Here is a 13,812-nt window from a genome sequence, read left to right as displayed (position 1 = left end):
CACAACCTCATCACAGCCGAGCAACAAGTTAAACACACAAACACTAAGTTTGTCTTAGCGCTCAGTGTTCAACACAGAAATAGACAGGAGACGGTAGGAGGTCGGTGATATTCCTGACGCCTCCTTGACAGGAGCAGCGTGTGTGTGTGTGTGTGTGTGTGTGTGTGTCTGTGTGTGTGTGTGTGTGTGTGTTTGTGTGTGTGTGTTTATTTAACTCATTCAAGGACACCTTACTCCAAGAATTGATTTGGTTTATTTTGGGTATATAGTACACATGCCTGTCTCTGTGGCTTAGTGTGTCTGTGCTTGTGTGTGTCTGTCCCTGTGTGTGCTACGTGCCAGTCGGTCAGCTGTTATTCTGGTGCACAAAGCTTCACCGTGAGACAAACCCTCCATGTGGGACTGTTTCCAGATAGTCCACGAACACAACGGATGGAAAATAAGAGCCGGGCTGTGCGGTGCAGTCAGAAGTGACACTGCTCACAGGTTGTGTTGTAAACTCTCATCTCGACAACACAATGATGGCTGAGAACAGAGAATCTAATCTAACTTCTGAGCATCAGATAAGAAGCGTGTGACTGACTTCAAACAGGTTTCATGGTGTAATGGTGAGCACTCTGGACTTTGAATCCAGTGATCCGAGTTCGACCCTCGGTGGAACCTTCCACGCTTCTTCTTTAGAACTCTGTGGAATCTGGATCACAGCATCACATGCATAGGCCCCAAATTGTAAGTCAACTGTGTAGGAGACAAAACTCACAATCTATCCCATGAGCGCACACTTCACTGCACATGAAGGGAGGCCCACAAGGACAGACAACAATGGCCAGTGGGGCTTTGTCTGGTGCGGATGTTTGTGTTGGTGTTTGTGGTGGTGTGGGTCTGGGGTCTAATCTTGGTTGCTGGTGTTGATACTGGTGTTGGTGGCTGATGGAAAAGCACCAGGGGCAGATTTAAATACCTTAAAATGGCCTCATCGCATCGGAGCTCGAGTGATTAGGAAATATTTCTGACACAAGTGTAAAGGCATGTGAAGCACGAAGCCATCAAGGATTCATCTGGTAACCGCTGCTGATAATTGGACGACGTGACGTTGGAGCTCAGTCCCGTGGAATGTGCCGAACATCGCAAACAGGTGATATGTGACCAGAGAGAGGCTCTGATGAACCAACTGTTGTCTTCAGCTCTCTACTCAGGAGTGTTGGGTTTCATTTGGGCTTTTTCTGATACTTTTGATAAATAAAACCAAACCCAACTACAACAATTTAACACTAAATAACAACTTCAGTGCTAAATTAATCCAGTTCCACTTCGTTTCTCCACCTGCACGGGGTCATGACCTCTGCACGGGGTCATGACCTCTGCACAGGGTCACGTTAGCAGCCAAACACGAAGCGGCTTCATACGTGTCATCTGCTCCAGTGGAAAGGTTTCACTCTGACTGGTTTGCTTCCTCGTTGTGCAGCCAAAGACACAAGTCTGTTTTCCACACGCCATGACTTCACACGCAAATATCATTTCTAGTGTCCGAGAAGGTTTATACAAATGTTTATCTTCATGGTGTGACCTGGTGCTTCCTGCACAGTGGTGCATCACGAGTCTCTTATAATGGTGTCGTGTGCAGAAAGGTATTTTATAGACGTGAGATAGGACTCCAGCCTCGGGGAAGATATGAGATCTTATCAAAGTCTTGAATCTATATTTTCAGTCATAGTTACTTAACAAAGAAAGACAGGGCGGTCATGGGTAATGAATCAAAGAGCCTTAGACACTGGTGGCACGGCACTGACTGTAATGATGCATGAGAGAAATCACCCTTCAGTTATGAATCATAATAATGGTGGAGGGGAGGAGCCTCGGTGGGATGACAGGATATCGCCGGCAGTCGACTTCCTGCTCAAATGTTACGTAAACTCATTTTTCTGAATGTCTGAGACTGACTGAATAACATCCGGCCTCATTCAGGATTATTTATAGACAACACGAAGCTGAGCTGCTCATTAAACTGCATTAAGGTGTCGTCCTGCTGATGTTACACTCACAGGCCCTCGGAGGGAGTTCTGTACAGTGACTACTGGGAATGATGGGGACGTGCTGGGACAGTCGGTGCAGCCTCATGTTCCCAGTAAGGAAACTCCTCCAGGTTCGTTAGTGAGTCAAATAAAAGAACAGGAAGTCGTGAGGCTGTGCATGAATCACTTCCTGTTCTGTAGCGGTAAAGTGCCGGAAGGTTGATGTGTCTGAAGAGTTTAAGATGTTACATCCTTTTAAAATCACTGGGAAATGCTTCTATTCAGCTATGGTGAGCATATGTTGTATATTATACAATACAATAAAATAATCAACTTCACAAATTATGAAATGAGAAAGTGTGTGTGTGTGTGTGTGTAGTACTGTTGTGTATTCAGCCTCAGTCCTGATGTTGCTTCTGTTAAACCACAGCTGCTTTATCAGAGCTATACTGCCACCTAGCGGTCCAAACATAACAGCACACTGGAAACGTTTCATTTATTGCAGATTCAAAAAAATTCCTATTTACAATTGAGATTATTACATAGAGAGCAAAGTCTGAAGTCTATTTTAGAAGAAAAATATATATATATACACTATAAATTATGTTTAAAAATATAGGTTATATTTTGGGATAATGCAGTAACAGCCTGAATTGAGTCACAAGTCCGGTTTGCAGGAGTAGATAAGAAACTACAGCTGAACCAAATGAAATGTAATTTATATTTAGATGTTTCTGTTCTTAGTGCTTCACTTTAAAAAATGGTGTTTTAATTATTTTTTGTAATCAATTGTCGTCTGACTGCTTCATTTATTGTGTAAAGTGACAAACAGATTTAAATGAACGTCAACACATTTTAAAATAACAATCTGGCTACAGGTGAAATTTGTGTAAAGAGACTTTCATTTTTTTTTTTTAAATCATCTTTTTTATTCAAGTTTACCAAAAACGAAAACAAAAGTTGACACATCTGAGCCACGATGCCACATTCAACACAACGCTACAAAAATATGTATAAAAAGATTCAACGTAAAATCATCCCAAAGAAAAAACTCAAACAACTTTCCCACATTCACAGTTCAGGGCTTTAGAGAAACTGCAGGACTTTAGTTTAGAGACACAGAAGTTTGGAGGATTAATTTCAAATTGATCAAACCCGTCTGCACCACTTTTATTTTTTAACTTGAACTTAAATCAGGCTACAAGTTAACTCCGTCATTAATGGAGCAGTTCAGCTATTTGAGGGCAGGATGAGACTTTTCTATCTTTTACTTAAAGCCACAGGAATTAAGAGGCGACTAACTCCTCTGGAAATGTTTAAAAAGAATATTCAGTTGTTCTGGTTAAAAAAAGAAAACAGAGACGATTCAGGAACCAAATGAAATGTCCTGAGAAAGGGTGGCCTGAAATCACCACGTCCCCCAAATCGATTTGATAACAGGACAGCCCCCCCTCCCCCCCTCAGTGTGAGAAACTCCTCAGCTGTCACCGCCGCTCGTCCAAACCAGGAAGCCCTTGAGGTTATCCCACCCTGAGGGGCGGAGCTACGAGCACCACGCCGTCTCCTCTCACAAACAACATGGGGATGTTCCTCTTGGTCGACTGAAAAGGAAACAAAAACACTTATTAATAATTATATTTCTATCTATTGCTTTATTATAAAAGTCCAAAACCTCAGAACCACCGTTCAGGTTCTAAAACTAGAGTCTGGGTTTAAGATGCTACTCATGAACAGGAGGGCAGCATCACTGCAGCGGCTCAGGTGAACTGGTCTGTGTCGTACCTTGTAAAGTTCTTCGTACGTCTCCTCGTCGATCTCCACCGTCGTCACCGTCTCCTCCACGTCCCCCAGGATCATGTTCAGATGCTGATCGTAGGCCTGGGAACAAAAACACACAACCAGGAATATGAGAAGGGATCACACACACAAATGTTTGCAAGAAAGGATCTGCAGGAATTCACCAGGAATTCACCAGAAGCAATAAAACCACTTCTTTACAGGAGATGTCTGGAGGCCGTGCTGACACACAACATACAACACTGGCTCTTTCCAGATGTGTTATCAACATCTGTCCTGAGAGGTCTGATCACATCTGGACAGTTATAGGTCTCTATATGCAAACAAATAGGAATGTAACCTCAAGATTTTACACATTTGGGGAAAAAATAAATCAATATGTGGTTTGTTTGTGTTGATATTGTGGCCACAGATAAAATGAATGTATGTGAAACAATGAGAAGCTCCGGATGTGGTCTGAACAATCGGATCACTAGTGTGTCCTCCATGCATCGTGGGTAGGTTCACACTAGTGATCAGATCCCCGAGGAACAGATGCAGACGTGTGAGTGGAGCTCACGTGCAGTCGGCCACGCAGCTCCCGGTCGTTCCTCATCTTCACGTAGATTCGCTCGTCCAGACTCAGTCGGATCAGATCCAGCGGCTCCTCCACTGTGTTGGTGGTCGGTTGCTGCAGCGAAACAAAGGACAGTTTGTTTTACACCGGTGACGGAGAAAGATTCAAGAGACAACAGAAAGAAGGTACATACAGCTGCAGGTAAGACAGCAGCCCACATCCCTCCATAAACACACAACATTAACACACACACCCACACACAATCTACCACGTGTACTCTTTGCACATCTTTCTCTGTACAATGTGTACATATGTTTTAACTTATTCCTCTTGTACTTTAGTTCCTGCTCCAACTCCATAATAAACATTATTCAGGTTCTGATCCAAACAAGTATTCACTTCACTATTTACATTATACAAACCAAAACTGATGCACACCCTCTCTTTACTTAAAATAGTGAAAACACAAACAATGTAATAATTGTTTAATTTATTTTCCTGGCCCGTTGGAAACAATATTTATTAATGAATCAGAAACTGCACAGTTTTATATTAAATATCTTTAATAATAAGAATTCAATTTAGATTTTGTGAAATGTTTTTAATGTATATACATCTTCCCTCACGATGAATGAGTTTCTCTACACAGACAAATGATCGATCTGTTTATACACAAATTATCTATCTATCAATACACACAGATTATCTATGTGTCTATACCTACATGCAAATGATCTATGTGCATACATACACACAGAGTATTAATCTGTCTAGAGACCAATGATCTATCTGTACTTATCGCTCCATCATTCACTTTGTACTTAAACTAAAGCTCAATTTAGAATAACTAACTTCCACCAAACTAGTTTTATTCAGTTTTGTCATATTTAAACATGTCTGTGTTTCTACTAACGAGTCAGACTAGTTAGTTAACTCGTCAGTAGTTAACCACAGCAGCAGAGATCTTACTACCACTGACGTGTTTCAGTCTGTTTACACCTTTAACTTCTCACACGTTGAGTTTCACTGCAGCTGAACACGTTGTTTAATTCAAACCTTAGCATCACATGCTAACCATGCTAGCTCGGCTAGCTTGTGTGCTAGGCCTCTGCGGGCTGTTACCCGATCGACGACACACAACCCGACACAACAGACACACAATGGCAACGACACACAAATACACGTCCTCGCACACCGTCTACAGACTCGCGGTTAAACGCAGAGTCGGAGTAAAACACATGAAACGAGCCGCGGCTGCACCAACCTGCTCCGCTTCGTCCGCCATGATGTTTGAGTCTGCGCGGGTTGCCAGGTCCGCTGACGTCACGCGCTTTAACTGCAGGGGGAAACCGGCACGTGTAAATAGCGTGTGTAAATACTGTGTGTTTACTTCTCTCTTCACACAGACACACTTTAATGTGACATTTACTTTATTCATATCAAATTATTCATTATTTAGTATTTCTTTAACTAATTTAAATCATTCTTCTTAAAAATCCGTATTTGTAAACTTGCTTTCATGTGATATCATGTTTTAATTGTTTCTTTTCACCTTTTATTTCACTCGTTCATGTATTTGTATTGTCGTATTACTGTGTTATTCTGTTTCATGTGACACAGCTGCACTATATTTATTAATTTAACAACATGAACTTGGTTGTCTGACCTCATTATTATTTCTTATTTTTACTTGTCTTGCTTTGGTGTCAAAGATCTTTGTAAACACGTTTTTTTACTATTTTATTATTATTATTATGAATACTTTTACTTGCTACTGTGAAGTGATGCTACTATGCAAAATATACTGTATTTCACACCTGCACAGGCTCATGTGTGGTAGTGCGGGATATGAGCAAACCTGGCATCCTGCAGTGTGATCTTGTACCACTCACCTCCTCCTCTTCTCTCCTCCTCCTCTTCCTCCTCCTCCCGTGTTCCAGTTCTTTCCTCCACGTCCACACTCGACGCAGCGGAACAACCTGAGCAGCGGTGAGTTTTCATTTCACCACAAAGATGTCTCTGTTTTTTATTTAATTTCACTTCGAGTGGACAGACAGGTTCATCAGGTTTGTGTGTCCGTGTTGTGTTCACGTTGGGTCCATGTTGTGTCTAGGTCATGTCCATAGTGTGTCCATGTTGTGTCTAGGTCATGTCCATAGTGTGTCCTTGTTATGTCCAGGTTGTGTCATCTTGAGAAACAATTCTTTATCGTGTACCTCGATGATTTTACTTTGGTAAATGTCTCCTCTACTAACATGGAGGAGGAGGCATATGTGACCTATTCTGCTGCCAGCCACCAGGTGGCGATCGAGATACTTTGGCTTCACTAATAGAAGCTGTGTTCATACAGTAAATGGTTTGAAGTGCATCCTTCACCTAGCCACGTCATCATGTGGTTCTGTACATGCCTTATTGTGTGTGTGTGTGTGTGTGTGTGTGTGTGTGTGTGTGTGTGTGTGTGTGTGTGTGTGTGTGTGTTTGTGTGAGGGCCTCCTGTCTCAGCTCAGCCCAGTTCTTCATACTGGGTGTGTGCAGACCAGAGGCAGAGCAGAGCAGTGGCTTTACCCATTCCATCCTCAGCTGCAGCGTGGCTCTGTGGTGGAAGAGACCCCTGCTACATGTGGCCCATGGGCCGCTGGTTCGATTCCTCTAAAGCAACACTGTGCAACTTGTTCACCTTGAACCAGCAGCTTTAAAATGATTGTTGAGTGTCGAGTGTGACCATGGAGAGAGATTCTCTGTGACTCTGGTGAGAGGGTTCAATCCCCTGTGAGAAGAACTGACTGAGACTCACCAAGTGTCACAGTCAGCTGCAGTTGTAGAGTGAAGCTGAACTGAGATCAGTTAAAAACACAAATAACGAAGTTATTAAAATACAAACAATTCCACTCGTGTACTTGCTACAGCCGCACCTCTTCTGGTTCAGGAAGCAGAGGATCATGGGTAATACCCCGCCTCACTGTTAGAGCTCCAGCCAACAAGCTCAGACATGAAGGTCAACAGATCTAATCCCCATCATGTGGCACCAGGGGGCGCTGCTACTCAGTAAAAGTTCCACAGTGTTGCTTTGAAATGTTTTCAAATAAGCACAACATGTAATATTGTGTCACTTTCCACATAAAGAAACCAGCAGTTATCAATGTGCATGATTAGATATGAGAAACTTTATATAGACTATTCAGTACACACACATTCTGTCAGAGGCGTCTGTCATGTTTTAAAACAGAATCAGTCAAAACTCCAACAAGGGAAAAGGTGGTGCGATAAAACTATGACTGTAATGATACTGATAATATCTGCCTCCATCTTCTTCACCTCTTCTCTCTCTGCTCCATCGTCACATCTTGCAGGGTCCAGCATTGGAGGAGACTGACCACTAGATGGCGCCAAACAGCAGGAAGATAGAAGATATCGTCCACGGTTCACTTGTTTGATCTTTTCCACCAAATTGTTCAAATATAAATATCTTCACTATCACATGATCAGGATATTTTCACATTGCTGACATTTAAAGTGTAAAAATGAAAATGTGCAGGTGAATAAAGAGATTTCACATTTGTAAAGTAAACTTCTTGATTACCTCAGCTTGAAACCAAATAAAGAAATATTTTAAATATTATCTTTCTTTAAGTGTTTTGTTGAAAATAGGTTGAATTTGTTGCTTGTACACTAATAAATTATCATTGAGTCACTTTGACACGTCGTCTGTAAAACTGATTTGAATCTTTCAGTGTTTAAGGATGAATAAGGATTAAATAACTTGTAGTTTTGTGAAGGGAAAACTACATTTTTTTAACATTCAACCATCTTGTAAAGCTTTGTTTATATATGTTTTAACAGCTAAAGAGTATTGTGTAAATATTGAACTTATCCTGTATATCGCAAAGTAAATTAAACACTCTTGTTATATAAATAGGTATAAAACACATCCAGTCCACCGTCCCCTGCATGAATAAATAAACCATCAGTGTTTATCTGGTAACACTGACCCGGTTCTACAGTGAGACATGAGAACACGAGTATAAATTGAACCGGGAGACGGACGGATACGATCTTTACGACTGTGGCGAGTCAACATGTCGTCTGGGGTTGTTTCCTGCTCGGAGCCAATCACTGCTCGACCTGTGGGTGGCCGGACGAGGGCAGTAAACCGAGGGCGCTGAGGTAAAACCTTTATGACCTGAGAGGTGGAAATATGGTGAAGATTATATATTAAACCAAGAGAGAAGAGGGAGAACTGTAAACAAACCTGGAACGAGACGATGACACAGTGTGATGTACAACAAAGGGCAGTGACAAACTATTAGTCAGTTATATATTCACAATAAATGAAAACATTTAAATAAAGAAACGAAAACACTGACCAATATAGTTATCAGAAAGTAGCAAAAGACAATTTCACAAAACTAATTTCCAATAAGAAGATTTGTTTTTATAAATTTGTAATTTAAAAATATTTATACTTTTAACACTTTTTGGAAACTGATTTACTGTTGAAAATCTGTCAGATGTATTCTCGTCTGTGGCCACAGGAGGTCAGTGTTGAGTTGAGGTCAGTTGCATCTATAAACTAATGTACTGTCGTACAATAAAATACATAAAGTCACTGTTTTAGGCAGAATATTATTTCACTTTAGGACATTTTTAAATTAAAATGGTATAAATAGAGAAAAAGAAAGCATGTGACAGAGGTCATGGGTCAAATATAAATTTAGCAAAAGACGCTTGTACGATTTAACAACTGAGGGAAAACACTAAAGCTTCAAAACAGGACAATTAAATGTAAGTAGTCAGATGTAAGACAGTGTTGGAGATCGTCCTCGTTTTATTTTTGTGGGAAATTCGTCATTTTAAAGTTTCCCTTGACTTTTATTAAATTATAATTCCATCCCCACATCCTGGTTTCATTTCCGCTCAAGACATTTGTGACTTGTGTTTTTCTGCTGACACATCTCTGAGGAGTTGAAGTCTTTCTGAATCATTCTTGCTTTTGCACGTTTTTTTCACTTCATCAGAAAAAATGTTACCCTGGTTTTTTTACCCACAATGCACAATGTCATAATTTCGACGTGTCAGGTTAATAAAGTGAACCATGAAAAACTAAACGTCATGTTTTCAGTCCTGTGACTTTCCCTCCGAGCCTCTGGGAGGTCGACTGAGAGGTTCTCCTGTGAAGTGAGGGACCTCTGTTTAGAACAAGGCTCCTCTCCTGACAGACTGATTGATGGGACCTAATTAAATATTATGACTTTTTAAAAGGACGCCAGGTCACATGGTCCACCCAGCTTCTCCCTGTGACGACCGGAGAGAAAAAACGGATTTTTATTCTTTAAAAGAACTTCATGTTGACGACCATGTTCAGAGGTTACAGAAGGTCAGAGGAGCCTGGGACCGACAGGTTGGCAGTTTGATTCCCAGACGTACAGGATGAATCAGTGCAGGGATCAGAGGCACTGCACTTTCTTCAGTGGCAAACTGAGGTACCCTTGAGCAACACACCTCCGGTAAAAACACTAATTTTGACAGAAATGTAATCATGACCACTCATTACAATAATAACAACTAGAATGAGGTACAACCAGGGAATGCAGTTGAATAAAAGTATGTGATAACTATAATAATCAATATTAATGAGTTGGATCAAGTATATATCACACTCTCAGTCGTCAGAGCCCGATGGCAGCAGATCTGAGTCCAGAGAAATTACATAACAACATGCCGTTGGAAACATGACAGCTTCCAATCACAACATCCTGCTGGCGACTTCCTCCCAAACCTAAAAATAAAGAGCGTGAGGCGGTAGAGCTGTGACACCGGCGTCTGTCCACCGGCTTCTGTCTGTCCACCAGCGTCTGTCTGTCCACCGGCTTCTGTCTCTCCACCGGCTTCTGTCTGTCCACCGGCGTCTGTCTGTCCACCAGCGTCTGTCTGTCCACCGGCTTCTGTCTGTCCACCGGCTTCTGTCTGTCCACCGGCTTCTGTCTGTCCACCAGCGTCTGTCTGTCCACCGGCTTCTGTCTGTCCACCGGCTTCTGTCTGTCCACCGGCTTCTGTCTGTCCACCGGCTTCTGTCTGTCCACCGGCTTCTGTCTGTCCACCGGCGTCTGTCTGTCAACCGGCGTCTGTCTGTCCACCGGCGTCTGTCTGTCCACCGGCTTCTGTCTGTCCACCGGCTTCTGTCTGTCCACCGGCGTCTGTCTGTCCACCAGCGTCTGTCTGTCCACCGGCTTCTGTCTGTCCACCGGCTTCTGTCTGTCCACCAGCGTCTGTCTGTCCACCGGCTTCTGTCTGTCCACCGGCTTCTGTCTGTCCACCAGCGTCTGTCTGTCCACCGGCTTCTGTCTGTCCACCGGCTTCTGTCTGTCCACCGGCGTCTGTCTGTCCACCGGCGTCTGTCTGTCCACCAGCGTCTGTCTGTCCACCGGAGTCTGTCTGTCCACCGGCTTCTGTCTGTCCACCGGCTTCTGTCTGTCCACCGGCGTCTGTCTGTCCACCGGCGTCTGTCTGTCCACCGGCGTCTGTCTGTCCACCGGCTTCTGTCTGTCCACCGGCTTCTGTCTGTCCACCGGCTTCTGTCTGTCCACCGGCTTCTGTCTGTCCACCGGCGTCTGTCTGTCAACCGGCGTCTGTCTGTCCACCGGCGTCTGTCTGTCCACCGGCTTCTGTCTGTCCACCGGCTTCTGTCTGTCCACCGGCGTCTGTCTGTCCACCAGCGTCTGTCTGTCCACCGGCTTCTGTCTGTCCACCGGCTTCTGTCTGTCCACCGGCTTCTGTCTGTCCACCAGCGTCTGTCTGTCCACCGGCTTCTGTCTGTCCACCGGCTTCTGTCTGTCCACCAGCGTCTGTCTGTCCACCGGCTTCTGTCTGTCCACCGGCTTCTGTCTGTCCACCGGCGTCTGTCTGTCCACCGGCGTCTGTCTGTCCACCAGCGTCTGTCTGTCCACCGGAGTCTGTCTGTCCACCGGCTTCTGTCTGTCCACCGGCTTCTGTCTGTCCACCGGCGTCTGTCTGTCCACCGGCGTCTGTCTGTCCACCGGCGTCTGTCTGTCCACCGGCTTCTGTCTGTCCACCGGCGTCTGTCTGTCCACCGGCTTCTGTCTGTCCACCAGCGTCTGTCGGTCCACCGGAGTCTGTCTGTCCACCTGCTTCTGTCTGTCCACCGGCTTCTGTCTGTCCACCGGCTTCTGTCTGTCCACCGGCGTCTGTCTGTCCACCGGCGTCTGTCTGTCCACCGGCTTCTGTCTGTCCACCAGCGTCTGTCGGTCCACCGGCGTCTGTCTGTCCACCGGCTTCTGTCTGTCCACCGGCTTCTGTCTGTCCACCGGCGTCTGTCTGTCCACCGGCGTCTGTCTGTTCAAAATCTATTTAACTGCTTGTTAGTGTGTCTTTGTATTCGTAGGAGGACTGTCACCAACAGCTTCAAGAAGAAGAAGAAGAAGAAGAAGAAGAAGAAGAAGAAGAAGAAGAAGAAGAAGAAGAAGAAGAAGAAGAAGAAGATAAATATCCTTTAGAGACGGGGTCTTCCTCACTGCTGTTTGTCTTTATACATTTAAAATCAAATCTCCTCTTGTTTCTCAAAGGATTTAAATTCCATGCAAGCGTCTAAAAATACTCGGTCAAGCAGAAGAGGTGCAGAGTGATGAGAGACAGAGGCAGAGGAGGAAGAGGAGGAGGGTTGAGATGAAGAATAATGAATTGCTGAGGATGAGGGATGAAAGCTTGTACCTGTTAGCCGGGCCTGACCCCAGAATAGCCCCACAGTCATTAAAATGTCATTCAGCCCTTCACATTACGCACTGACAGCCGGATTCATAGAGATTTAATTATGGATGAAGCCAAAGTCAATGGGGCAGAAGGAAATGCATGTGACTTCCCACGTGCACGTAACAATGTGTGTGCACGGACAGAAACAGAGGAGCACAGGGTCACACCTGTTGTTACACAGACATGTGTGTGTGTTGTACAGTAACACATGATGTGAGCAGAGGAGGAACGCGGCTGTGGGGTTGAATCACTCTGTTTACTGCACAGACCACGTATCTGTGGCAGCAGCTGCAGAACCCATCTCCATCTTCCACTGCCTCACACCTCCTCCTCTCCTCTTCTCCTCTTCTCCTCCTCTCCTCCTCTTCTCCTCCTCTCCTCTTCTCCTCCTCTCCTCCTCTTCTCCTCCTCTCCTCTTCTCCTCCTCTCCTCCTCTCCTCCTCTTCTCCTTCACACGCAAACACAGTCAACTCCACGTCGGCCAAGATGCATGAAATGGCAAATTGTAAATGCTGCTATTTGTGTTCCTCATCAAGATTGTTATCTTACATTTTTAATGAATACAAGCGTGGTCGTTCTGAACCTGTTTGGAGTTAGTTTGTTAGTTACTGTGGTGATGCTGGTGATGCTGGTGATGCTGGTGATGCTGGTGATGCTGGTGATGCTGGTGATGCTGGTGATGCTGGTGATGCTGGTGGCAGTGTTCTATCTGAAAACCTGCAGTGATTAAACAAGTGAAGACCTGAAGCTGCTGCACATAGAGCTGTTCACCGGTTTCTTCAAAGTTCAGTGAAGCTATTGAACGTATCACATGTCCAAATTGCACAAAATTCCATTCTGTACTTCAGCACTTTTCAAAAACAAATTTATTTGTCCCCGGAGGGAGATTCTAAGGCAAATAGAGCAAGAAAACCAGGATGCCATCAGTGCAATGTCCACGGACAAAATTATAAAGTGAGAGTATTTGTATGACTTTAAAATTGCATTACACAGAATAACGGCTGTAAAATAAAACCTGCTTTGTAAGAATACTGATCAGGTGCATTGAGGTAAGTAAAACAGGCATAAATCATGTAGAGTTAAGTTCCCACAGACAGATGGGTAATTTCCACAAATTATAAGATGAATAAAAACTGGGTGAATCATCATGGGTGACGGCTGAGACTGACTCGCGATTGGTCGAGCATGTGTGCTGATGACCACTGTGCAGCCTCTGACTCTAAATGTCATCGCCAGCACAAGATGGCAGCACCCGTTTCTGGAAAATCTTTGCTTCAAGATGTTTGCACGACAGGAAGTGGAGACACGTTGTCCATCTTTCTTTCTTTTCAGCCTACGTAACAGATACTGAAGGAAAATCAAAACTCGAGAATCCACCTGTAACACTTTCTCCAGGTGTCTGCTTTTCATCTGACCCGTCGTGCATCATCTCTCCAGCTGGGAACTTATCTCTATTGAACCTGACGCTTCATTTTTCTCACAGCTTGTTGGATACAGATCATTTCTTTTAGAGGCGGAGCACTGATTTAAAAAATCTCCTCTGACCATTTGTGGCTCGAGCTCCTCGTTAAAGCCGGAGAGACGAATCTGCACATGATGAAGATATTAAATCTGAGCTGCAGAATGAGCAGATCATTTATTACACAGCTTGTTAGACCCAGAGCTGTTGTTTCTATCTGATGT

General features: G+C 44.0%; 1 protein-coding gene, 1 long non-coding RNA gene and 1 other non-coding gene across 3 annotated transcripts; 2 read left to right on the top strand and 1 right to left on the bottom strand.

Annotated features, from left to right (window-relative positions):
* The first annotated feature begins 591 nt into the window (after positions 1–591).
* Positions 592–663, top strand: trnaq-uug (transfer RNA glutamine (anticodon UUG)). Its single transcript has one exon. It is a non-coding gene; the product is annotated as a tRNA-Gln (tRNA).
* A 2,253-nt stretch (positions 664–2,916) lies between these two features.
* lsm3 (LSM3 homolog, U6 small nuclear RNA and mRNA degradation associated) lies at positions 2,917–5,694 on the bottom strand. Its single transcript, XM_062409348.1, has 4 exons — positions 5,630–5,694; positions 4,369–4,479; positions 3,795–3,890; positions 2,917–3,613 (listed from the first exon to the last, which is right to left on the bottom strand). The coding sequence occupies exons 1-4, from the start codon at positions 5,648–5,650 to the stop codon at positions 3,533–3,535; spliced, it is 309 nt and encodes a 102-aa protein (XP_062265332.1). The 5' UTR covers positions 5,651–5,694; the 3' UTR covers positions 2,917–3,532.
* Positions 5,695–6,360: 666 nt separating this feature from the next.
* LOC133972110 (uncharacterized) lies at positions 6,361–8,062 on the top strand. The gene is made up of 2 exons (XR_009924429.1): positions 6,361–6,500; positions 6,545–8,062. It is a non-coding gene; the product is annotated as an uncharacterized LOC133972110 (long non-coding RNA).
* The last annotated feature ends 5,750 nt before the right edge of the window (positions 8,063–13,812 follow it).

Source organism: Platichthys flesus, chromosome 2 (genome assembly GCF_949316205.1).
Source record: "Platichthys flesus chromosome 2, fPlaFle2.1, whole genome shotgun sequence".
Classification (NCBI taxonomy): Eukaryota; Metazoa; Chordata; class Actinopteri; order Pleuronectiformes; family Pleuronectidae; genus Platichthys; species Platichthys flesus.
The sequence above is the reverse complement of the archived record's forward strand: the minus strand, read 5'-3'. Positions and strand labels throughout refer to the sequence as shown.

Coding starts and splice junctions, on each gene's coding strand:
- lsm3 (XM_062409348.1), bottom strand. CDS start 5,650: ATGGCGGACGAAGCGGAGCAG. Junction 4,480..5,629: donor TGGCGGACGAAGCGGAGCAG/GTTGGTGCAGCC, acceptor GTTTCGCTGCAG/CAACCGACCACCAACACAGT. Junction 3,614..3,794: donor CGTACGAAGAACTTTACAAG/GTACGACACAGA, acceptor TTTCCTTTTCAG/TCGACCAAGAGGAACATCCC.